The 27,291-nt window shown below is 40.6% G+C and overlaps 1 protein-coding gene and 1 long non-coding RNA gene across 2 annotated transcripts; one reads left to right on the top strand and one right to left on the bottom strand.

Annotated features, from left to right (window-relative positions):
• Positions 1-461: 461 nt before the first annotated feature.
• On the bottom strand, positions 462-27,291 carry LOC119728888. Its single transcript, XR_005271150.1, has 3 exons — positions 27,150-27,291; positions 3,912-3,983; positions 462-2,060 (listed from the first exon to the last, which is right to left on the bottom strand). It is a non-coding gene; the product is annotated as an uncharacterized LOC119728888 (long non-coding RNA).
• LOC119728887 (neuropeptides capa receptor-like) lies at positions 17,035-26,140 on the top strand. The gene has a single exon (XM_038201322.1). It carries the CDS (start codon positions 17,571-17,573, stop codon positions 18,804-18,806), a length of 1,236 nt encoding a protein of 411 aa, XP_038057250.1. The 5' UTR covers positions 17,035-17,570; the 3' UTR covers positions 18,807-26,140.

Below are 27,291 nucleotides of genomic sequence, written 5' to 3' on the forward strand. Positions count from 1 at the left end.
TATTGGTGTATAAGAATCGAGCAGTTTGTGCAAAACGAGGCGCCGACAATTGGAACGTTCATACCTAACCAAATTACCGAGAGCTACGACGCATGAAATAGACACCTATAAGCGAAGACCCCGTGCGAATATCGATTTGAAGAGAAAGTCTGGCGTGATGCAACATGTGTAAATTGCTCAAGAGACGTGCGAAGACACGATTTGTAATTAAACCGTCTCTAATTAAAATGTCATTTTTCCGTTTGAAGTAACCACTATCTTCACTGTCATTGCAATAATGTATACTGAATTCTCTTTGGAATCGATATCTAACATGCAACCGCCCCCGGCGTGGGCTCATTGTCAGGAAAATATAGCGTATAAACGTAAACTAGTTTCGAATCAAAATGAAACGTTTACAACATATATATTTTTTTTTTACATCTGAAGTAAAGTGGATCTGTAAAGAACGATTGGTTTTTGCTCTTGAAACCCTCTGATGTTGATGAGACAATGGAGTAGGATAGCAGCTTTGCTTTCATGACTTCATGATGTCTGAGGGCGTTTGTTCCACTATGTGAGGGTCAACGAGAAGATGTTTGTTGGTTTCCATTGCCTCATTGACTTTCATCATTATTGCATGTAGGCGCTGCGAAGTCAGCCAGCACTTGAAGGGTCCGTTTACCGCAACACGGCATCCCTTTCGCACACAAGAAATTGAACAAACTGCATAACTTATTCAGAGCATAAATATATTGACCATGGAAAAGAAACAGAGCATATAAGGTAAAGGGCAGGCAGATATAAGGCAATTTGTGCAGAGCTGCAAAGGAAACTCAGAAAAGACAGATGCTTTATACAATGGATCAACCCACATACTGGAGCCTGCGTGCTTTCCTACACACACCCTGTCACACGTATCACAATTCCTTTTCGTGACGGAAAAATAGAAAAATCTCAGCAAACGAACGGCGAATAAAAAATCAGAGGTCATCAGGAACGAGAAAGTACGATCTTTTCAGACACGAAATACAAGAATATGAAGCTGCAGCAATTAGAGCTACAAAAGTGAGTACTGAAACGAACTGATATCTCTCGACGGCTGTTTCATATCACAAGTTAAACGATTAAACTGTTTTCAAGAAACGAAACATTGAAGAGAAAGCGAGCATTACACAGTAACCATGGAGCAGATGGAATTTAGTACGCTCGTGCTCTGCCTGTGTCAATTTATACGCCTACACTGCCAAGGCGTAACTGCCAAAATATAGGCAGGTGTGAACTGCAACAGCCTGGCAGTTTGGAAAAAAACATACATCGAAGACCTGAAAATAGAAAGGAGTAAACTGCGGGTCTTTGCATGAATACTGCCATGTACTGAAATGAACGAATGCAAACAAACACACATCCACATGTACAAATAAACCTGTAAAACGTGCATCAATTTCGTCTTCTATTTGCTCTTCCGCTTAAAAAACCTTCTTGTGGTTTTGTATTTTTTAAGACCTTTTGCGGCCGAATACTCTCTTGAAAACATGAGTGACGTTTTGATCGCAGGAAAACTTTAAGCTTACGGGCTACTGCATATACCGTACAAAAACAAAATCATCTGTTGTTTACTGATACAGAAAACCAACTTCAAGAAAAGTATCGTCTAAGCTTACTGGAACAAATTATTTATATATTTTCCACATAGATGTGACAAATGAACATCAGACATTCATGCCTCTGGCTCTACATATTCTTTACAGCGAGATACTTAGGTTTCATGTGTTATGTACTGCTGTCGATATGACAAGACTCTTGATGGGCCAATGTACTCTATCGGTCAATGTCCCCACTGTGCCATGTGACTCATGAAAGAATGTGTATCAGGCCTAGGCGCGAGTCACGATCATCGCTCAGTGACGTCAGAAGTCGGTTAATTGTACATCATGACTTGTTAGTCGCTCTTTCAGCCACTATGCAATCCGTCAGGCTACAACATAAATCTGTACTCACTAAAGCCAAAGAGAGGGTATAGTACCTTATAGTCTTGACGTTGTGGCATGACATCTACGGACACCCTCGGTGGCACCAGTCTGAAATTGATATATTGCTAGTATTTCATTTTATCGGCTGCAGTTACTGCTGGAAATGCGGATGGCAGAACGTTTGGTTTAGGGTTTGTCTAAAATTACAATCACTATTTAACCAAAGACAAATATCAATCAACAACTAGCCCCCTTTGGACATTTTTTTGGCCAAAATTTCCCTATTAGTTTACTGTGTCCCTTTAGATTCAGGATATGGCAGCTTGTTCTCACTTTCAGTTTTGGGTTCAAGCAAATCTCTGAATGGCTAAGAAATCCTACGAGGATTTTTGTTATACCTCCAGCCAGTCATTTTTTTGTGTTTCAGATCCCCCCCACAAGGAAATTGCCTGGGACATTTCATTCATTATTCGTCAAGTGACACATCAAAGAAGTGTCGATCGAGAGCCTGCAGTTTGTTTTATGATTAAACATACCACAGGCGCTAATGACTGTAATCTGACGGGGGGCAAGCCTTTGGATGACTTTCCAATTACCTGTACGTCTGAATGAAAGGGTTAATTTGCATGTAAATAACTTATCTGCATTATAGGCAACGCGTGTCATGTGAGATAAAGAGCAAAGGGTGCAATGACATTCACCACACTATACTGACATTTAGATATGGACATTTCTGACCTTATTATGGGAACCCTTTAAATTTGCTCAAACGCTAAATTGCAGTTGTTATAGCTTAACCCTATAAATGAGCGTCACAGTATTTATTAGTTTGTTAAATTATTGAATAATTTGGATTATCGAATATCGAACTTAGTCAAACGTTACTAACGACCCCATGTGGAAATACCCAGAACAATTCGGGCGTTTCACAATGCAGTGCGCCACCAAGAGTTTGTCGTGGAGAGTCCATTATTCAAGTTTACGGTCGATGAAACATGGCCCATTTGAACGAGTGTCAGTAGACAACTTGAGCTAATGTTTGTTATAGATTGGGGTATAGCGTCTTACAACAAAACTCCGTATTGATAAAAGGCAAAGAAAAGGGCAAACTCTCGAATCATGCGAAACTACATGACTAGAAAAAACTAAAAATTTCAAATGTCCCGCCCTGCGAATTTGTCGACCATTTCCCACAATGCACCGGGAAAAAATCTCTCCGTGGCAAACTCTTGGTGGCAAACTCTTGGTGGCGCACTGCATTGTGAAGCGCCCGAATTACATTAGGAACGACAGGAGATCCACGTCATCGAAAACCATAGAAATACCCTTAACTTTCTAGATCAGTCTGTAGAATTGGACACACAAATTAAGTACTTGGTGCATTTTTCGCCGTCCTTACGTCAATTCCTTGAAATGGAAACGGAATGAATTTCCATATCAAGGTTGATAACAAAATCAGGTAACTTTAATATGTCATTCCCCATACGGCGTCACATACTACGAATCCTGATTGCAAATGCAAGCACAACTAACCTAAGTTGGCAAATTGCAAAACTGGTAGCGATTCCGCTAATGTCTAACGGCAGTCATTTAGCTACCTGCAGCCTGACTGGGCCTGCATACCAAAATAACATTTCCACTGATATAAAGCGCTGGTGTAACCACGCAACTTACGAGAACCCTTGACTTCCAGCATGGCAACTGGTTCATCCAACTCTCGGCTGTCTGTAAACGTCCATTTATATCAACGTAGACAGCCAAAAGTGTATCACCCCACAGTGAATACAAATAAACTCAGAATTCGTGTATTATCATGGGCAGACATTACATCCATCAATACATTTAATTATGTGCTAAGTTGGAATGTGAAATTCCAATATTAACGTAACACTGTACAAAACTTATTAAACGTGTGAAAATCGTGCGACATTAATATATCAAGTAAAAGTTTCGACTTACCAATTTCTTTTGAGCGAGTTGTTCATTCAAATAATATTCAAGACATGTCGAGTCCTAAAGAAGGATGCTGACCTGATTGTGCAAAATAAAGAAGAAGAATTTATGAAGTCATTTTTAGTAATTCAAATTCACAGCGATTTTAACAATAAACCAGGAAGTGACAGGTCATTCAAAGATAATCCAACAACTAGTGCTTAATAATCTAATCTTAATTAACATCTCATTAACAACACTCAGAGATTCGACGTTTCAACTAAACAAAAACTACAAATGTAGCAATTATTAGATACAAAATGCACACAAGTTTCGGTAGTTTACCGAGCACATTCGTTTGTGAGAAAAGCAGCTTTTTGGTGGAATGATTTTACATTGTACCTATAGACTTCTATTCTTTATGATGTCAAACTTTATACGTATTGATACAACTGTGCCGAAACTTAGACAATGGTTCTTTGAATGCATACTTACAATTGATTTTACAGCAAAATTGTTTCAAGTCAAGTATAACACTATTTTGAAAACTTAATTATATTCTAAGAAGCAAACTTTAAAGGAATTCTCCATTAGATCAGTTCATGAAACAGTCAGCGCGTTCTTGGTTCGTGTTGCAGAGGTAAGTGCAAGCTACGAGCTGACCTCACTAGTATAGTGGGTTTTATTGGACGGTAGAATCAACAAACTGTACCGGGCAAACGCGGTTCGCCTTACAGTGTCACAAAATGAGTCCGGATGATGTGGCCCAAGAAACCGCGGTCCCCGCTACACGGGTACAGGGAAATTTTTTCCAGGCGTAGGAGCAAGAAAAGTGCAGTTAGCGATTCCTTTTACCAAAATATCGACGGGTTCTTAATTTGATTCCAATGAAATTGAATCGGACGGGCGACAGCGAGTAAACGAAAAGTGTGTGTGGTTCTTATGTGTTTGGGTAGGCGTCTTGGTAAATGCACTCCCATCAAGATCTCGTGGGGTTTTGCTCCGTGTCGTTCAACTCTTTGGCTAACCTTTCTACCACCGTTTGGTAAGAGTTACTTGGAGCTACCACTATAAGTTTGCTACTTTCTTCATGTCTAGAGCATTAACCGTTTGTGCCCTCTGCTACATCTTAATGTCAAACCTTTTAACCCTAAAAGTGCCGGGGGGCGGAATCCGCCCCCGCCCCCTCAACATTTTCCGCGATAGCCTCTAAAAAAATTTTTTTTTCGCAACCCGAGCTGTTATGACTTTTTAGCCTCGAGCTTTGCGCATCTTTTGATACCAAAAACATAAAAATCGGACCACGGGTTGCCGCGTAGCGAAAAATTTTCCGGCGCGTAGTGAAAACGGAATTTTCCCAAATACGTCATGTACACAGAGCAGAATTGCCATTCGTACATATGAATAATTAATTAGCCATAATTCCAATACCTATTAACCTATAGTCATGAAATTTCTTGGGTATGTTTAGGAAGAGTTGCTCTATGCATGTACTGAGTTTCCAAAATTTTCGTCACTCGATGGCCGAGATCTTGGGGGGGGCGGAATCCGCCCCCCCCCCCCCGGCTGAGAGTTGGTCAAAATAACCCGGCCCTTTTAGGGTTAATTGGTTTCAGATGTCACATCAACAGCTTCTTCAGACCGATACACTGAATGTAGAGAACTTTTTTTAATTACTTAAAAGGCTGAAACTTTTGATATTCAAAGTGAAAGACTGGTACTTGGTTGAAACTATTAAAACAATAGCTAACAGTTTGTCATTGCGACTCAGCAGATCCACAGAAATGACAGGCTGTGACAGAGGACATCGTATGACTTGGACACCATTACATATGACAACCATGTTTCGCCGAAATTTCGGAGAAACTTGTCAGAACGGTGCAGTTGTATAACGCCGATAAAACCGTTGTAAATTGTGGTAGCACTTGTAATTTCTCTTTAGAGTGGAGGGTCGAGTGATGGGAATAACCACTGCTCACTCACCGGCGTTTCGATCAATTTGTTCTAGACCTCATCAGAAGAATGGTCAGAATCAGGAGTAAACGATGCTAGTAAACCTAAACAATTTTCTTATACGACTCGAAGTCATAGTTTACACAACTTCACCATATACAGTTTTCATAAGATGGAATTTTGTGTCGGGGTGATGTAATTCAAACTAGGTTTTGCCCTTCACCGACGTATACACACCGTATACTCAGTGTGTTATAAAGATGGATATAAAGTTTCAAATCTTACTGAAAACTAGTAGGTCTTAACATCTAAAAATAAACTGGCTGAATCGTTATCTGACAGATAAAAATCGTCAGAGCGTCTGACATTTGCCAGATACAATCCCTGATTCATGACAGCACGCGCAAAAAAAAAAAACATATCAAAACAATCCTCCCACAGGGCGACACCATTTATAGCCTCTTTGTTACTAATTCCGCTCAGAATGCTGAAGGGTTATCTCGTACACTTTATAATGGTGCTTTAATCAGGCTGAAAAACCTGCAAGACTTGAAAATCCATTTGTCCTGCAGCAAGAAGATCCTTTCTCTTTGTTTGGGGGAAATGTGATCCTCGTTTATAATGGGTCTGTCCTCGTTTCTCTCCAAGAGATGCCTGGGTCCTGTCTGGGACCTGAGATGCCGTGTGCCGCGAGGACGCACGCATCCTGGCCAGACAGTCTGTATCACACATGCCGTGCACCGATTTCGAAATGCCTCCTCCAAAGGTTTATTTGATGAATAGGGTACAATGATGAAGCCAATGGCACCATACTCTGCTTCGGGATACCTATCGAGTTTCGACTGTCAATCTACCGGATAAAAAACCCGGAAACGCTCCCGTCGACCTGGGTTCGGGACCTTTCTTAAAGATACTCCAACGGGCAGGGTAACTGGATACCTTTTCCGTTCGTCCCAAAGACAACATAATTGCTTCGAAACAGCGCTGCCGCAGATGTGTAAAAGGATCTTTGTCAACCTTGCATAAAGAAGATCCGAAAAATGATATAGCCTCATGATCACCAAATTGGATGCGGTTACATTATAACGCGGGGTGAATCTTTGATATGTGTCTCTTTGGTTTCCGAAGAATGAGTTGTTTTTTAAAATGGTTTACCAAAATGGAATTTATGAGCTCACTTGTTTCATAATTTGTATTTATTTCGTAATGACTGCGCATGCGCCGATACTTGATACCTGACGATTGGATCCACGGTACGTATGCGTAAATCTTTGATGAAGAGCACTCTGCACAATAAGAGTTCGGACATCGATTTTCATCGGTATATGGTTACAAAGCCATTCATTTTATGGAGGCGTTTGACTTTCAAAATGGAGATATATTATAAGTTCGGTCACTATAGTAGGCGTCTGATGGTCGGTTCGAGGTATCTCATTACTGGCACGTCCCTGTGTGAGTGGTACTATAAATGTGCATTATTCACGGGCTGCGAGCCAAACGTAATTTCTTTTTATGCCAAGCGTTTGGATGAGATCAATTTTACTTTTTGATCTGGCCAAAAAAGAAAAATAGACATCTTATTCGCCTTCTTTATGGGCCCGGTCCATATACAGCCTGTCCCAAAAAATGTTGCACGCAGAAACAGGCTCTGTGTCCTTGGAATATTGAAAAATGTTTCATGATGCTTATATAATGTTAAACCTGGGATATTTAGCTTTCAAATGCTATTTGTTTTATCAATTTTGCTGTTGCCAAACCAGAGATATGGTCCGTTGAACACAAACACTCAAAAATTAGTTTGTGCCACTTTCCGTAGGTTGATACTATAAACAGCAGTATTGCCAGTATTATACACATATATGATTGTGCAGAAAAAAACAATTAGTAATGAATAGGTGAAGAAACACTTTTGTTATTCATATTATAATGTTCTTTTCATTATTTGTAACACACTCTCCAAATCATCATAATAAAACATATCTTCTGGAATTGCGAACCTCAACTGAAGTCGGATTTGAACAGGTGCCATGTCTTGTCATGTCATTATTAGGCCTAACAATGTAGAAAGTGGCACAAATGGATTTTTGAGTGTTTGTGTTCAACGGACCATATCTCTGGTTTGGCAACAGCAAAATTGATAAAACAAATAGTATTTGAAAGCTGAATATCCTAGTGTTAACATTATTATAAGCATCATGAAATATTATTCAATGTTCCAAGGACACAGAGCCCGTTTCTGCTTGCAGCATTTGTTTTGGGACAGGCTGTAGTGACGCTGAAGATTATCGAGAATGATATAAACGTAGGTGCAATAGACCTGCGGTACGCCCTATACTATAATGATTCGCTGATTGTGGGAGGTGCGAAAACCCTGCGAAAACCCTTTTGAGAGAAAACACCGGGAAATAGCCATCCGGCTTCCTTATTTCTATGGCAACCAAGTTTGTCATCTCGGTAGATCAGCATTGATTTAGATTTAATCAATGAAGACAATGGAAATGCTGACATATTTGCAGGAATATTACTGACTGAGCGTTTTACGTAGTTCAGATTTGAATGAGGTTAGAGAAGTAATGGTTCTCAACTGTACATGCAAATTATTCCATATAATTGTGTACCAGTTACAGCAAAGCTTGAGGCATAACATTTTTCTTTTCGCAAATGGAATCTTCAGCGCCTTGTCAGTTGATTGTCTCGTTTCACGAAGGCGCGTACGTTTTGGTCGATGCTATCACAACCACATATTCAGAGCAGACTCGGCGATACCTTACTCCCAAGGGAATGAAATGCATAGGCTTCAGAGTGGCAAAGAAATCGAACGATCTATGAAATTCAATTCCTGTAGCGCAGTTTTGGGCAGAGTCTAGAGCCGCTTATCAAAACCTATCTCATTTGATGGATGCAGTTGTGAACAGGAATAGTCATGTTGGACTACAATACATTTGCATTCAGCATATTGTGTCAGAACACCATGTTTCAAGAGAACTCTATTTTAAACTCATTTCACGGGCATGAATTTCCACATAACTCACGATAATAAGCTATTATTTTACAATGCAAAGCATCTGCCACATTTGATTGGTTAGAACAATACATCGTCAAGTAGCATTTGAAGGCTTCACGTACACTTTGCTCTTGTTGGGTTCTCTCGGCACCAAGAGTAAATGAACATACGACAATACGATTAAAATTACGTGCCTGTATTTCAGTAAAGAAGTCGAGTTATGCTTAAAACTGACAAAAACATAAATCGCTGTAACTTGTGAAAATATGAATGCTAAATAGGGCTCTGATCTGAATCCATTTATGTTATCGGGCCTGACTCTTCGAGCCATCAATAACATTCAGGTATACAAATGAACAAGCAGACTGCTCATGCCGTATCTAAATGAGTTCAATACGTGCGAGTCCTTCACAGTGCCAGTATTAAACCTTAAAGCTAATGTGCCCAATAGACAAGGATCTAAACTAATGCAGTTTGCATTTGCTGAAGGAAAAGGCCTGTTAAGTCGTCCTATCAGATTTATCTCTCACTATGAAAACCCTCTTGTTCTTATCTCCTCGCTGAAAGTGCATCAGCATTTGCTCAAGTCTTATCGACCGACTGCCTTACTTGACCGTTTCTGTCTTAAGTGACATTTGACTTCTAGAGAGAAGCATGTCGTGTAATGGTGATCAGGCAGGGCAGATCAGGAGAGCGAGAAACTACCCCAACAGGCCCGTTCGGGTAGCCGGCTAAAAATAATTGCTCGGACTGGCTGGTTAATTCGATGCGCTGGGAGCACTATCTCCGGCAAGTCGGGTAATCGTAGCTGGCCCTGCTTAAAGTAGCATTCATCAGTCAGCCAGCCGAGCTTGTTTCTGGAGAGAGAGAGAAAAGGAAGTGGGCCGGGAAGACGACAACATACCGTGATTAGATTTGACATGATGGGATGGTATACCGACGACTTGGGAGGCTCTCCCTTGAGTACGATATCAATGATCTACTGGGTTAATGCGGTGGAGAGGGTTTGTTCACTCGGTGGGGGCCTCGTGTGGTCAAGAAGTTCTAGATCACAGTCGTTTCTATCGTTCTTTGCAGCTTCTCGATTCCACTTACAGTTTATGATCTTCGGCGATCTGATTTCACCTCTTCCCGATTTTTTTTCTACAATTACAGGATTGATTGCAGTAAAATGAGTAGCTCAGGGACGAAACAACAATACTGGTGTGGGTTTTGTAGTATAGTTACAAAACTCTGCACCATGCACCACAGGAGAGAAAGCGTAATAAGATCTGTCAAACTAGAGTAAACGATAGAATATAGGGCCTATATAAGGTACATTACACGACAAGGATTTTAAAATAAATCTTGCCCTAGGTAGAGCCTTAGTATAGGTTTGACGCTATGCTGGCTTGAATGTTAAACCTGCGGAAAATATTAGAAATGACACTGTTAGAAATGCATCGAAAGACCATCCTCAATCACGATGCAAAGCAGGGATATATCAAAAATGGAGAGAAATCTAAACATTACGTTGGACAGGTTCGGGTGACTATCAAGACAGATTCACCGAGTCACTGATATAAAAAGGCGTGTAAGTCGGTAAAGACAGATTCACCGAGTCACTGATATAAAAGGCGTGCAAGTCGGTTAAAAGAAAACCGGAACCAAAGAACGTCAGCTTCGATTAAGTCGTCGGTTTGTTTCTTCAATACTGCAATGGCGAGGATTGTCATCCCTGGGACTTCCCTCCCCGTTCAGCCTCGCCTGTTGACGGATGAACCATTTCCACTCGTCTCTTGCAACTCGAGGGTCCGGGCAACCGGTTAGCTTGCTACGTCTTCACGAGGAAAAGAGAACAGAAAAGATGAAGGAGGGATAGACGAGAGAGGGCAAACCATCAGCAACGGAGCGTAAGCATTTCTTGCGGATTCACGAACCGTCGAAGCTTCAAGATGATGTGGATGGGTGCACTTCCTGCGTTTCGGCGTTCAGTTTTCTTTCTTTTCTCTCTTCCATTTATGTCTGTTGACACTTTTAAGAAAAAAACAACCTCCACTTATTAGCGGTCATGTTGATCACACAACGCGCGAAGTGCAAGGCATAGCTTCAAAATTGACGGTTGATTGATGTCCCTGCATGCGTGCTCCCAATAGCTCAAGCTTCTTTGCTGTAGGACGGAGAATGATGTTAAAACAAACAAAAAACTGACCAAACGATTGACAAAAAGATTGTAATACGCTGGGAAAAGTGCTGAATTCCCCACAAAAGGTCGGTAATGTCTAGCGGAACGTTTGGGTGCTTTTGTAAAAATAATATTCAATATTGAATGACCAAGTGAACCAACCGACCAGATGTTGGGAACTAACTGTTTGTACCAATTCAGGGAAAGATCCCGGACAAAAGATGTCCCATTGTTTGTCTGGGCATATGCATGAGGAAACTATCGGTGGCAATGCAGAAATTTAAACTTGCAAGAAAGGTTTTTTCTGTTCATAGTGACAGCATCAATTGGTCTAATATTAAAGTGTTTAGAAAATAATGAAATACCGAAACTTTGCGGCACCACATCAAATTTACAAGGTGTTTACATAATAGCTGATGATTTTGAAATGATTTAATAATCACATTAAATTCATGATGTGGCATTGTGGAGTCGTCTTTTTTTGTTTGTTAACATGGTTGGGTTTCGAAATATTGATATCCTACTGCACAATAGGAGATAGAAGGGACTGGGTGACAGTATGACGTCACAGGTCATGGTCTGTATAACCGCGTTTCTCCAACAGTTAATAACCTTTTGCGATCAAATTCCCCAGTGAACCTTAGGCTATATGCACCCCTGGTGAATAATATATAGTGTACACATTAAGAAATGTTTCGGTCAATTTGTTAAGGCCATTCGTTTAAATTTGCCGATGACGGAGTCCTCCGAACGTCATTGCACCAAATGCAGACCCTTCTCCGCATGGATTGTTGAAAAGTGTCGGACACGAGCGGGAAAACAAACAAACTAGAAGTGCTTTGTATTGATTCGTGCAATATCTATCATATTATACGACCTACAAATGCCACCCTGGCCGGTAATATCTCATTAGGAGAGCCGATCCTTACAACAGAACCCGGTCACATTGACTTCAATAACAAAACCCACACACTACATTTCACATTCAAGGAGAATTGCTTAAGGTCTTTAAAAAAAAATCCACCTGCTTATTCTAAAGCACCTCACAACTCAAATGATACATCGAACTGTTCAAAGAATTGACAATTATTTCCCGACTTCAAATTAACACACATTAGGCCCAGCACACAAACACAGCGCAAACAGAACCTCTGCTTTTCCCTTTCATCTCAGAGGAATAGGAAACCTGACATCTGGAAGTTCCTTAGGGGTTTCCACGCTTCCTGGATTTCCTTCATCAATGTTTCAGTTCCTTATAAGAGAATAATCTTCTTGGAGAGGTTGTGCAGCGTGTGCGTGCGTAGACTTACGGGCTAAGGATTAGGGGCCAAGCCCTGCACACTCTTCACACATTGGTAACAAGATAAATCACCATTTCGTCCAATAAATGCATGCAAACATAAGGCTAGTTAACATACCCAACGGGGGTGGGATAGGAGGACATCAACACTGCATCAAGTCTGACCATTACCGTCACTATACTACACGTCATTATTGAAACGATGATGAAAGCGGGTCAAACAAAATTGTTCCCTCAGAGGCTTATGCAGGATAATGACAATTTCTCTTGCCATAAAGGAAGCAATGTAACCATACTAGCATTCATGCAGTTCGGTGTTGTTTCCACTTTCAATTGGAGTTTACTTGGACATTTCGTAAACATTATATTGAGATCACGTCCATGTCGTCAAGTGTGTTTCTAAGAAGAAGACAAGAAACTTAGCCTGACCATAGGCTCTGATATACCCTAACTTTCCCATTTTGTAGGTTTTCCCGGCTATTTTAAAACGTTTTTAACACGTTTTCCAATTCACCAATTCTAACATCAAATTCGTCCGAGAGGAATTTCACATGCTTTCAGTACAATCAATTTAGTCACTTATCATTCAATTTCAAAGTTTGGTCAACCTATTTAAGTACTTGGTCAAGAATATTCGTCAATGCAGATTGAATTGGTATCAGTTATTGCCGAATGACAGCATTCAGAGATCAAATTTGTCTGATGTTAATCGATTTAAAGCTTGTGTTAAGTAAATTAGTCTGGTGTGTGCTTGAGCATTTTCCTCGTGTCCTCGAGCACAATTTGGCACATTCGTTCGCATGATGTGATCAGACTAAGTAGATGTACTTAACTCAGACAGCAGTTACCAAAAGACATAGATTACCAAGAACAACAAAACATAGATTACTTTTACATTTTGAAACGAATAAAACAAGTGTTAAAATGAAATAAAAAATGTAAAAAAAACTATATACGATTACGCTTAGTTCCCCGTGCAACATTTGTGTGTGCCCAAAACTGAGTCTAACGTATTTTTAAGAAGACAAAATCAAAAGAAACATTATGACAAAAAAAGAAAACAAAAAAGTGGACCATTATTCTTACCAGCGGCCTGTATGCCTTCTATATCACAGTGAAATATGACGAAACTGAACAAAATTAGGATTAATTGAGAGACACAAGACGAATTTGTTTAAGTGAATAACGAGGTTCGGCGTAGACGAGACGAAATCGAATACTCCTTGACGAATATATATGTGCTCATGGTTTGAAGTTACTGATTAAACTAAAATAGAAATTGTTTGACAAAGGACGAAATAAAATATTGGAAGTGCACAAAATGAATTTTACTGGACGAATTGAATTGGAAAGGAAAACGCTTTAAGATAGCCGGGCCGAAAACTATTTCTGTTATAATACGTGTTCTGGCATTTTGTACATAAAAATACATTTGTATTTACATAAAAACAAATTATAAGTCTTAATTCAACCGTACTTTCGTATAATGCCAAACCAATCAATATTCTATGTTCGACCAAAGGGGAATGCTTCAATGCGGTACCGAACCAAATTTTTATATAACAATGCAATGTTTAAACTAATTTCAAATTAATGGTTTTGTTATAAAACAGAAATCCGGCTAATGCTGAAAAATCACAAATTTCATAAAAATTGAAAACTTTTCATAGGTAAGATTTGCAAATCCTCTACCGATAAATAGTTATTACTACGGAGTTCTGTAGGTGCCATCCAAGTTTGTTTCATTGAACGACTATAGAATGTCGATATTCATGGATAATTTATCACAGAGTGATGACATCTGGAAAGTGGAATGTAGTTATCCTCAAATAATTTATCACTGGATGACGACATCCACGGGATAGGCTATCACTTTCCTGAAACAATTTACAACCTCTCGAAGAATTTACAATGGGGTTGTCCGATCGTACTCCGAAGGTTTAAATGTCAAAGATAGTTGTAGAGGTATTTTCGAAGGTGAAACCAATAGCCTACACGTATACTTTAAAATAAAGCCTGTATCATAATGTTTTAACACACACGAACGACATAACTCCTTTCAGAATTTCGTTCAGCACGTGGCAAACTTTCTCAGTTTCCTGTCTACATGTACATCAGATCAAATCATCCCGTCCAGCTTTAATGTTGAAGCGGTCCCTTGGGCTTCCAATTCCCACACGCTGTCCTCATATAAATGTACGATGAGATCAGATCATCAAGTCCAGCTTTAATGTTGATGCCACAGGCTTCCGATTCATGAAAGGTGTCCTCATTTAATGTATATGAAATTAGGTTCTCCAGTGCAGCTTGTTGATGCCGTTCCTTACAAGGGCTTCTAATTCGTAAACTCAGTCTTCATATATATAAATGTACGATATGAAATCGGGTTTCTCCAGTGCAGCTTTAATGTTGATGCGGTCCACAAGGGCTTCCAATTCATAAATGCAGTCGTCATGTAAATGCAAATGTACGACATGAAATCAGGTTTGCCTAGTCCAGCTTTAATGTTGATGCAGTGCCTTGCAAGGGATGTAAATGCGCGCTCACCAGAGAGCAGCGACCTTCCCGCGTTATTGAGAGCGTTTCCCCGGATCAGTTAGCCTCCTCAAGTGCCGGACATGACACCCACTGGCTAAACAACCAAGGACGGCCCTACCTTCTCCATTCGGTCGGGTGATCATTTAGGATTCCGCGAAGAGAAAAAAATATACACAAAATCTAACTCATTGCTCATGTCATGCACTTAAACATTATACAGTGGGGAATGTGCAAGGAGCTTGGTATAGACCTACTTGCAACATATCTGATCAGATACAATAATGTCCTGAATATTAGGTATCGGAAGTAAAGATTCCGTTCGCCCATGATGGCCCAGCTAGACAAACAGAAAAAGGAGTGGAATCAATAATGTGGCTCCGTATTAAGTAGACGATATCGGTAAGTTATGAGCCTGTACGCGTTCCATTTGTATTTGCCTAATCAATGCGAGGCATTTATCACAAATATCATCAGGAATTCAGGATAATGGTGCTGATGCCAGCAAACTTTAAGGGCAAGAATAATTTTGGAAACTAGAATGATTGTACGACGATAAGACAAACACCATCCAAAGGTCTGAATTGATCGTACGTTTGCGTAGGCTCACAATCTCTTTTGGATTCTGAATCACTATCAAATATCAAAAGTGAAAATTCAGATGCAAAACGATTTTCATAAGCTGCAGTAACCGTAATGAATAAGCAGTGGTAAAAGAGGTAAAATTAAATATGTTGTAAAGAGCAAAGGTATTACACAGTTTTTTTTTCTTTTGGTATACAGCCGTTATAGGCAGTATTAATGAAGTAGAAATCCCAATAACCCGGATTGACGAACTATAAGTAATATTGGTTACAATGCAGTTTACATGCAAGAAGATGGAATCTTTATACCATTTGTTGTAATGTGTCTTTTTTAGCTGTTGGTATTGATTTACACAATTAAAAAAAATGACATTCAGACAAAATAAGATGTAGGTGGTTTTTCCGTTTTGGTGCCAACGTCGCGCCATATCCTACGGCAGTCACACCATTTCGATAGATTTCACACCATGAGTACTGTGCAGTTACTGTTTAATTCATACGTGTAGGCTGATATGTGACATATGTTACTTGCCGGCAACTGGGACGTAACAATTTATCAAATGCTCGCATTATGACAACATTCAAATTACAATGTTGCTCAACGTATACCATTCTGATACTAGATACACGCTTCCCACTAGTAGGCCCGGGGGTAATGATGGAAGATTGATGTAGCGAGTCAACGATTTACGGGAAGACGTGAAATTCTTTCGTAGAATTTCAATATAAACAACACCGTTTCAAAATTGTTCCCCATCGTTTCAAAATTACGTGGCAGTTCACTTTCTGTTTTGTTTATGAATTGAATTTGAAATAAAAGTGAGCAGCAGTTTAATTGTGTTTTATTGCATGTAGCTGTATTAATAATTGTTTATAACAATACAATTCAGTTACGTTCATCTTAGACAATTAAGTGAAATATCCGAAAGAGCCAGGGCCTTGAGAAGTCTAAGCTTCCCCTTATTTTTCTATCCATAACTTATTCTGTTTTTGTTAATATTCGAACTGACCAATCCTGCAGAGTTGAATGTGATGCGAAAAAATCATTCAAAATAATGCAATTCCCAGGCATACATGTAGATTCCTCTAAAACTGAGAGTGCTGAAGAACTGGATATAAGTGGGAATTGATACCCTTATAAAAAAAACTAAGAAATACAAGTGTCTAGTCCGATCATTCCTTCAAATTGTGCGCAGTATGCCTCTATCTATACCAGCCAATTACAGTGTCGCGTAGTCACATCTGACCGTTAAGCACGCCCGGTTGATCCAGCACACACCATGCAACATACCGTGTATAACAAGCCAGTACTTGGAAATCGTGTATATCAACAGCCCGCAGCCTGATTCACTACGAGAGATATGATGTATCTTTCTTAAGACAAGCCTTGATCTCTTAGTGTTCAAGATTTGACTCGGTATGCTTCACACTTAATGCCCACCCTCTCCACAATATCACCCTCTCATCTATCGATGGTACACTCCGCGAGTGAACATCACGCCTTGATCGACTACGACTTTCATAATTAAAAGGACGTTCCCGCGCCATGCAGTCCCATCGAGGCCACATTTTCGACGCAAATTGCATTATTCAGCCAGTTGCGCTGGATGCATCTATCCTCGACGAGTTTTGGGGTGAGTTCGGTGGGCGGGATTAACGGCACAGGACAGTGGCTGACGATGAGCATCTGACAAAAAAGTCTGACGTTACGAGGCGAGTCGCTGGTTGGCTAGTTTAGATTACAATACACTCTCTACGTGTTTTGGTCACATTGTGTTGATTGATGCACTGTCGTGATGCTGCACACATCGCGGGCTCGACTCGTGTTTGCTATAATGCAGCAACGCAACCGGCCACGAGTTTTAACAGTTGGGTAAACAGCCTCGTCCCGAACACTTCGGAGCAAATGTTGTCTCGTTTGCATCATTCGCCTCACAGACCGCGTTGACATCAGACGCGATATTCTGCTTCTCTCGATTTCTTGGGCCGAAATCTAGTTGCCGCGTGACACATTATCAAGCCGGCAACGGAGCTCAACAAGGCAAACAGAAATCGTGCATTAGCGTGGAGTGATCGGACCGACGATGCTGATCTAAACTTCTCGCTGCTTCACTTCGGCTTGTTGTTTGTCGGTAATACAATCGAGATGACTTCGGAAGGCTCCGGCCCAATGCGGTCCAAAGAGTACCTGCAGAATGGAACCCTGTATTGGGATACCCTCAACTATTCCGATTGGGTGGCTTTCCCAGATGGTCTCCCTGATACGACTGATTGGTTGAATCTTGATGAAGTGTTATATCACCCATCTGAACTAATCCTAATCACTCGTATAATGCCCATCATCTTAGCTATCGGACTCGCGGGTAACATGGCGTTTCTCTTCGTGGTGTTTCGAGTTCGCTGGATGCGGACTGTCGTGAATTTTTACTTGATCAATCTGGCCGTGGCAGACATCGTGTTCCTGTGCGTGGCCATCGGGGAGAAACTCGGTATGCACATCAGCCGACCCGATGTCTACGACGAGGGATCGAAAGGCATTTCCGGCTGTATGCTGATCTCCTTCACGAAAGGCTGGTGCTACTTCACGTCCATCACGCTAGTCACGCTGGTGTCTGTGGGGCGCTTCTACGCCGTCTGCAGACCGCATGATTATAAACTGAATAGTAAGCAGCGAGCACTGAAGCTCATCTCTGGTGCGTGGTTAGCGTGCTGCGTGATCGCAACGCTACTGATACCGGCCAAGTCCGCGCTATCCAAGAAAACGTACTACAAGGCTGACATATGGGCACCCAATGCGAATCTCTCCGATATTCTCCACAATCCACATTCCAGAAAGACCTGCGTACCGGTAGCTCATGCAAGCTGGGTAGCCTTCGTTACCGACGGGCTTCAAGCTCTACCATTCCTGGTGGCCCTCTCCGGTAACGTCATCATCTACGTCTGTATATTCCGCGCCCTCAACGACCGAGTCTCAAAGACCAGCCGCCATAATTCCAGGGAGCGTAAGACCGAGATGAGAGACCGAGTCAGTCGAATGCTGATCGCTAACGGAACAATGTTCTTCCTATGCCTGGCCCCATTCGAACTGACATCACTCTGGGCTATGGTTACCAATGATACTTTCCTCGAAACTGGAAGGCCCTGGACTCAATTCTGCCGCGTTATGATGTACTTGAATTCAGCCGTCAATCCCATTATTTACAACATCACCAACCCCAGGTACCGCCAGGCCTTCATGCGGGCTTTCAGCAAGAAGCAGGACCGACGACACGAGTCCAAGACCCCGTCTACCGTCCAGCTCAGCCACCTGCGAGGGGAGAGCCAAGAACCCAAGTTCAAGAAGGAAGTTTCTCACTCCCAGTCAAATTCACACTCACACTGAACAAGGAACGGCTGCTAGATTGGCCAAGCTACACTAATCAAACCACATCCAATCCCTATGCCATGCAACCATTCTGTCGGAAAGAAGGTATTGTTACTGATCTTATTTTTGAATTTCAACTAGCTAAGTAACGTGGCCGAAGAGCAAACCCAACCAATCACCTGATCACCTCCACAGACTTATTTATTAGACCTACTAACAGTCAACGCTTTGGCTTTGCCAGATTCTACCTGTTGTCTCTATGACTACAAATACCTGTCGAACCTTTAAAGGTTCGTTTTCAGTGAAGTAGAAAAGGTAATACCAATTTTTCCATTCATCTCTGGAACTTAACATACAAAAACACAACAAAACCATTATATTATGACCTGCCATACGGGACTGCATTATAACTTGACATAATGGAACTGATGACATCTCTGAATGACTGATGACGGACGAACGGATCCCCGCGCTCGATCCGACGAAATCCGAGAAGTGTTTGAGCTATAGGCTCACCTTTAGCGCATTCTTTTTGCATTGCATTAAAGAGGTATTGTCAGAATCAATTATGTTTCATTCTATCTGCGCCCGCAGCGTTAACACGGCGTTGAGCGTTTCGTTGCAGACGCTTTGCTGTGAGCCCTCGTTGACGAAAGCCGATTGAACATTTTGGTAATTGCCGTTGATAGAAAGGCACTTACCTAATTAGCCTTTGAATACAAATTAATGTGTTTAAAGTCATGCCAAATATCGGAAGTAAAATACAAGAACAAACTCGAAGCATGCATAATCGTCAGCACGAGACACTTTTTCCAGCAATAACGTGTCTAATTTTGGTCTCCCTTGAGTTCTAAACTCTGCCGTTTTTCATTTCCGACGTGGACTGTCTAGTCTACAATAGCCTTGGCGCTTGGTAAGCATAGAAGTTAATCGTCGTCTTTCAATGCACTCATCAGTGAGAGAGGGCCAACAGAGGCCATCCATCCATTAAATCATTTATCAGAGTAGTTTTCGTCACCTGCATCCATCATGTATTGATTCTATTGTAATCATACAGCTTTCCAGAAGCGCACCAAGGATAGCATCCTTTGTGGTACGCTAAAGGACTATTTGTTTCATTCCCAACATGGAGGTGTTCAAGTGATCACGCCGAGTGGCATAAATTCAAAATTTTCTGACTGTAATAAAACAAAATGTGGTTACAATTTCGAAATTATTAAAACAAAACCCAAAATAGTGAAAACAATTATTCAAAATGAAAATGAATAAAACTGCAGTAAATCGTTGCTGAATGGACCGACGTGAAATATACAAGTAAAAAAAACCCTATGGTCTAAATGATTTATTATGTTACTTTGCGCAACAATTGGTATGAGATTACCTGAAGTTTCGGTAAATTCAAGTAAAAGTTTGCTAATTTTGAGAGCATATTGCCACTGGGTAGGCAATTCATATTTTGACAATATTAGCCAAAATATTAGGCAACAATTGCCCATTTTGTGTGAAAAGATCAGATAGGGGTGACTGGGAACAAGAAATTAACCCGAATACTGATTTATAAGGTAATGATGGCGTTCTACTTTTATAGAGCTTAAATTATGAACGTTTTCAGAAGAAACCAAATGTTGTTGTTTTGTCCCACCCACTTCCGTCTGATTCGACCCGAGTCTCATTCATGGACCGTCCTTAGCATTTACCTAAAGAAACTCAACAACGGTGTTAGGTTACCCGCGCCATACGATATCTTCTAGGCTGTTATCCCTATTATTTCTTCTCTAATAAATCCGGACTCCGTCTTGATAAATCTGATAAGAGTTCCCGGACGCGCGAGTGCCGTATTAAAATTTCAATGACGCAGCATGAGGTTCTGTGATTCCCTTGCTGATGTGCTAGCTGGGCCGGCCAACCTCATTTCTTGTTTCTTCGTCCGCCGGGAGCAACTATTAAAGATTAAAACACAGCGGCAGACACGGTGAGGGACGAGGCAGAGTAGATCAGTCTCAATAATTCTCTCTGATGGCGTACCTGTCCCGACCTTATGAGGAAATAATTGCATTTAAAACTCACAGAAATCAGGCAGGGTGTTCGGTCAAAGAGCAAGGAAACACTGTGTTCGCCTGCCTTTTGGTCTTGTGGCTCTTTCGTACTTCATCTTTCTGATTCCGAGATGGCGAGACATGCGCCAGGCCAGCAGTGGTTATCGCTCTTTTGAGCGCACTGACATGTTATTGGCGGCTAAGAAACATTAAAGGCTGGTCGTGTGGAAAATAACCCGAATCGCATGCTACAGGAAAAGACATGAAAATAGGGTGTCAACTCGGCGGAGGTTTTAGGCAGTTTTCGGTTTTGTTGCACAAGCAATGTAACGTCATAAAAAGTACGTAACAGGCGCTCATTCTGTAGCAACAGATATCTCTAGTGGGAGATCCGTTCTTTATTAAGAAACCGCAGGCGTTCTTCCCAACTAAAAGCATCATAATGAACTTCTCTATTTTTGAATTTTCGTACACCGTTATGCACTACTGCTACAAAGAATGATTCGGTAAAAGCGTATGTCGAATTGTCTCCGACACAATCGCACGCAGAAGATATTCTCCTTTGAGTTGTCGATGGGAAAATGGAACACAATACTCGACTAGGAAGAAGCGAAAGCGAGGCAGATGTTGTTGAGCCACGACCACGAAAACATTCGTGACAATTGATAAAATAACAAACAGAAATTCGAGCCTGTTTGGAGAGATTATCTGAGGCGAGTATTTCCAGCACCGAGGACAAAGAACTTGGCGCGCAAACATTCGAGAGTTGATAGCTACTCTTTGCCTGTTGAAACTGAATATCTAGTCAGATTCAAGCCAAAGGTATTTTCTTTTACAAGGAGATCGTGCACTCTGCGCATTACTGCCATAATTCCAATGGTGGCGCAGTACTTATCGACAACTTAGGTCTCAAACTAACGGGGAAAATCCGCCAGCTTTGTGGGAATAAACCACGTCAGACCTGCAAGCGAGTGCACAGTATCGGCAAAGACACGTTCCCTCATCCGATTTTGAATCCGTCTGCTTTTTTCTTTCAGTTTTCGCGGCTGCTCCCACGGATTTCCCTACGGCATGCTCTAGGCGGTGTCGATAATTCTCGCCAGATTTGTTTCTTCGGCGCGAAGCGCTAAACATCGTGCTCTGGACAAATCCGGGCAAGGGAGGATTAGTACCCACAAGTCGATGTAGGCTATCGCTTGTATTTTTGTTTCGGCAGCATGCAGCATACAATACTACGATTGATGATTATTTTTTGCTTTGTATACTCAACGCCGCAACATGAGTGAAACCAAAATGAATCTGTTGCATATGATGCTGGCGCTATAGGCATACTGTCAATCACTGCATTAACTCCAAATAAAAGCATTAAAATTAATCTCTAAAGATTCGGCCTTGTTACGTTTCATGTTTCAATTATTGTTTTCACTCACGGAAGTTCCTCTAACTATCGTTTAATTAGTCAAAATTGTCTTTCTGCTGACGCAAACCGATGATTCCATTTTGCATAATCTAGCATGTAAATCAGGTCCAAAATTGACACGAAATGTGCTCAGAGTGATTCGGTATATATAAAAGAACTTTTAGTGTAAACTCATTCGGTAATACTGATAAAAACAACAATCTGGATCGAGTGCAGCATTATCAGTGGTCTGTTTTGCACAATAACTTGGTATTACACCAATGCAATATACTGCGTACGTTGAATCACGGTGTACAATGTTACCACATCTCTGTTACACTATCACCCCACCCCACAACTATCACCACCTCCACTGCGAACATCGCTTCCCCTTTAACATCAACCCAAGCCTCACTTTTGATCAACTCTTCATCACCCATCCACTAGTTTCCGGTTGCTGCGTCCCCAAATAACTTGCCCGCCAACAACCCTGTGAAATTGGCGCAAGAGTCTCTGAAAATTGACATGCCTGGATTTGTACGGAGCACGCGTGGCGTCGCGTGTAATGTTAATTGCACCCGAGTTGTTTCTGTCGGAGGTTATCGGTACACCTGCGTGACACGGACATCTGCGGATGACTGACTATAGACTGGACACACCCAGACAAACACGGACTAGGTGAAGACATACAAGGACACTGTTGCATTACCTGTCCAGGATGGATTATTATAAGCTTCATCCACTTCCAACGGTGAAAAATATTGCAATTATCCCTGCCGGATGAAATGGTTTTTGGTTCGTAGTCAAAGAGGCAGAATCAATTACGGTGAATGATGGGGAAAGAGATTTTAAAAAGAAAGAAGAAAAAAAAAGAGACATTGTTGAAGTATGTATTGTAAAACTGTCTTGCTTATTGTAATATTGGCCAAACCCATATGTTGTACATTTGTCTATCGCAACTCACAGTTCTGCTTGTGAAATATAATGCATACCTAGGAGGTGCTGTATATACTTCACCAAATCATTCACCAGTAAAGACGCAAAGAATAAACTCGTCATTATAAAAAAAAAACCATGTTGTATTAAAGACACGGTCAGTGGGAAGCGTTACTACTTTTTGTTCACTACGTTTTTACTTGGGCCCCCAGGGAGAACAGTCGTTTGACAACTGTTCGGGCTACCATGGTAAAATATAACGCTCAATAAAAAAAATAATAATGAATGTTGAAAATTATAAAGGAAAGAGGACCATCGTCTGAAAAGTTGATGTGTTCTAAAAGTAATGCAGTTTTCTAATCTTTGCGCCCCGTGATATTGCATGAGTTTCCTAGATTTCAGGCGTGAATGTCGACAAGCGACACTCTAGATGTCAATGAAATTACCGCCAGGCTTTTTGTCTCTACGTGTGACCGCACATTGAAGGCTTCGGTCTTAATGAAGTCTGAAGACTTGTCTTTGCTTTTGATATTGAATAAAGTGATCAGTAAACATTTTGAAACCGAAAAAAACCTCGACATCACAACACTTGCACTCACGCAGTGTGATCATTTTTGTACACGCAGTTAAGCAAGGATTGATTTAAGTGAAGTGGTGCCTACAGGCGGGTAAACATACAAATGGCATCAGCGACTCATGCTGCACGAGTCTCGCAGGGAAAAAAAGGAGACATTTCAACAGAAACAAAAGCACTCCAAAATTAATTTCACAGCACGAACTGTCCGTGTACTTTACATAAGGACGCTCTGTTATAGAGTTTATTATAAGAACTGCACTTTTGCACACTATTAGTTTTGTATTGTAGGCCCATTAACAAAATGATTGGAACATTTTTTTTCCACATATTTCTGACGCACATCTTATGAAACCAACTTTCTCAAATGTAACAAATTAATGGTACAAGTGGTTTTTTTAATTGTGTTCTTTACATCTGTCTTTAATTTAATTGCTACAACTATGACCGCATAATTGTACTCCACTTGTAAAATGGACAAGTTTACCAACAAGTACTTCATTTATTGGTGAATGTCACTGTGAAATTAACGAAGTCGACTGTACAAAATGTTGAGACTGATTTGTAATGAAAATGTAAATTTCAAATGTTAAAATATTATGATATTTATGTCGAACATTATTCGACTTCCAAAAACAGTGTGCATTTTGAGATTGGCTGTACATTGACAAGATTGGTTTAACTTTATTGGTATATCGTGACCAAGTGGTAACGCAGTATTTTCTTGTGGTGGACAATTTATTTTGGTTTTTATATATATATCAGAGCTTAGAGCAATGCTCGGAGTGAAATAAACTCTTTTGATCATATGGCGACAGTGGGGTACATCTCACAAATGGCAACATTTTACAATTTGCCATTTCACAGAATGTGCTTACGGCAAGTAATACATGCGCCAGCTGCTTTCATTATCATGTCAAATGTGTTACTACATTAGTTCTATGTAATGTGAAAGATACCAAAAAGCGAGTTAACAGTGCTATAGCAGATAATTATTAAAATGGCCGTTGACGCCCAAGGCTAGGCCTGGTCAACCATACGCGCGCTGCGTATCGACCGCTTGTTCCTCGCTCACTCTCGAGCGATACTTCACCTTATCACATCAGGGAATGGCAACCAAGGCCAGACGAGTTAATCTCAACAGGCTACATTTCAATAAAATGCCATCTTTTCTCATTAAGGAGATGAGGTTTAACAAGGTTTGAGGTGTTGAGAGGCCATCCATTTACAGTTTGAGTGCACCCTGTTTGGTTTATACCAAGCTAAAAGATTGAAGCATAATATAAGTGAGAAAACATTGAGTTAATATAGGCCTAAGGAATATTGCAGGATACAGGGTAAGAGTATGAAGAACATTAGAATAAGAACGATGAGATTTTTCATCCTGTTGTCCTGATGTATCATCAATTCGAATAGCCAAGGATTACAGGATTCAACAGAATGATAAGTCTGGGTACGGTTCTATGTGCTATAGGACCACACAAAAAAAGAAGAATTGGACAGGATTTTACCCTTTTTTTACATTTTTTTTCTTTTAATTTGCCAAACATTTTCGAAAATGATGAAGAAACAGATTTCTAGCCTCAACTCGGCGCAAATGTTGCCCTCCTTTATCTACGTAGGCCTATTTGATTTTTCTCTTTCAAAACTTTTATTTTTTGTACAGATGTACAACAGTTTGTGCAATGTTAACCATAAACAGTATACCAAGTCATTTTTTTAATTATAAGGGTTGTACAAAGCTTTGGTGAAGTTTGTGTTAATGTTGTATGATATATTCTCGATTGGACGAAAAGAGTGTAATAAAGTAAAGTAAGTATATATTGCACCAGCACATTTATTTTCCTACTTAACATGTACGTGTATGTATATAGCGAAGTGTAAATTTACAAAAATTGCTCAAGTTGAAATTAATTGATCTGGTAATCTTTTTAAATGGAAGTCTTTTGTTGTTCTGTTTGTTACACAAGCCAGTAGAGCTGCTCCCAGAGGGCATACAATTCCATTCAATTGATTCACAATGGCTGTTCACTGGAAGTCTTCTCATGTATATGAGCCGGATTGAGCCTAGTCAATGGCGTTACGGGTAATCCGGTACGATAGCACTTAGTGACAATGAGTCGGTGAGCCAGTGAAGTAGAGATAGGACTTTAGACTCCACCCGCTCTGGGGACCAGCTAAAATCCGCTTTTGTGCAATTTGACTCTAATGTACTCGGTATGGGTCAGGATTGTAAATGCCCTGATAAGGTGAAGTTAATACTGCCATGAAAATAAATAGTGTGTAATGTACGCCTTACGATTATGAGAAGACATTTTGTCGTCTTGATTAAAAACTACCAAATAGTCATTTGAAATATACATGGGATGTAATGTACAACTGATTGATGGAATATCACGTATCAAAAAGCACAAAAAGAAATAAAATATGATGAATGCTATTTTGTCTGCAAGAAGATACGCCAGTTGTCAGTGTGATTTTATTAATATCCAGTTTGTTATTGGACCTGGGTTTTTTCGATCTGGGTTAGAATCACAGTCAAGCACAGACATTGAGGCGGCACGCAACAAGACCGATGACCCAAAGGGATGGGCCCAAGGCTAATTTTGATTATGCCAGCATATCTTAATAGATGCATTGGGAAGCGAGTTTGCTGCGGAATGAAGCGAAGGACCCATTTACTTTGGACGGTCTAATTACTGTGATGTATCAGCCCTTTAGTGGTGTTTGTTATTGTAATACTGGACTCTATAATGAAAGTCGAAATTAAAATTGACAAAACTGACTTTTCACAGCTGCTTCAAAAATACCAAATTAAAAAAATTATACTTTAAAGAGCGTTGACGACACTCGAAATAGAATGACATGAATAAAAAATCTCTATAAAGAATTGGTGCATGTCAGATGTCAACAAACCAATTCATTAAGTAACGTACTTATGTATTTGATGGATCTGTTTTTAGCATTGTATCACCCGATGTTCTTACATTTGGCGATGCAAATAAAAAAAAAATGGCACGCGCTATACATTCCGACGAATCGCCTCGATTGTTTGATAGTTAAAAGTTTTAACAACATTGGGAATATTCTGGCCCAAACGTGCAGGCAGTTGATATTTTTACCAATGTTGATGAAGAATCCGCCATTTTGTTTAGGGTGTAGCAGATTTAAGAAACAAAAACGTGGAGCTCCATCAGACATTTTTCTGACCCAGCGTTATGAGGCTTTATAAATAGGCCAGCAATATTGAGCTCGCTTAATTTGACAGCTCTTTATGATTCCGAACGGTCGCCAAACAAGGCATTCGACATGTGCCAATGATGATCAGGCCGTGCTTTGACGCCTCCTATTCCAAATTCATTTAATTTAGTTTCTCCAGCGAACCAGTCATAATGCTTTGCTTTGAGCTTGATTACCTTTGAATAATGGGCGAGATGCGGGGAAACAGGTGTCATAATTGCCAGTTGGTTGCCTCTGCCTTGCGACTTGCCACCGTAGGTGAAGGTGCATATCGTTGATGATTGCGAGAACGGGTAGTACCAGGTATGCAATATCACG

The sequence above is a fragment of the Patiria miniata genome, unplaced genomic scaffold (assembly GCF_015706575.1).
Source record: "Patiria miniata isolate m_02_andy unplaced genomic scaffold, ASM1570657v1 HiC_scaffold_20, whole genome shotgun sequence".
Lineage (NCBI taxonomy): Eukaryota > Metazoa > Echinodermata > Asteroidea > Valvatida > Asterinidae > Patiria > Patiria miniata.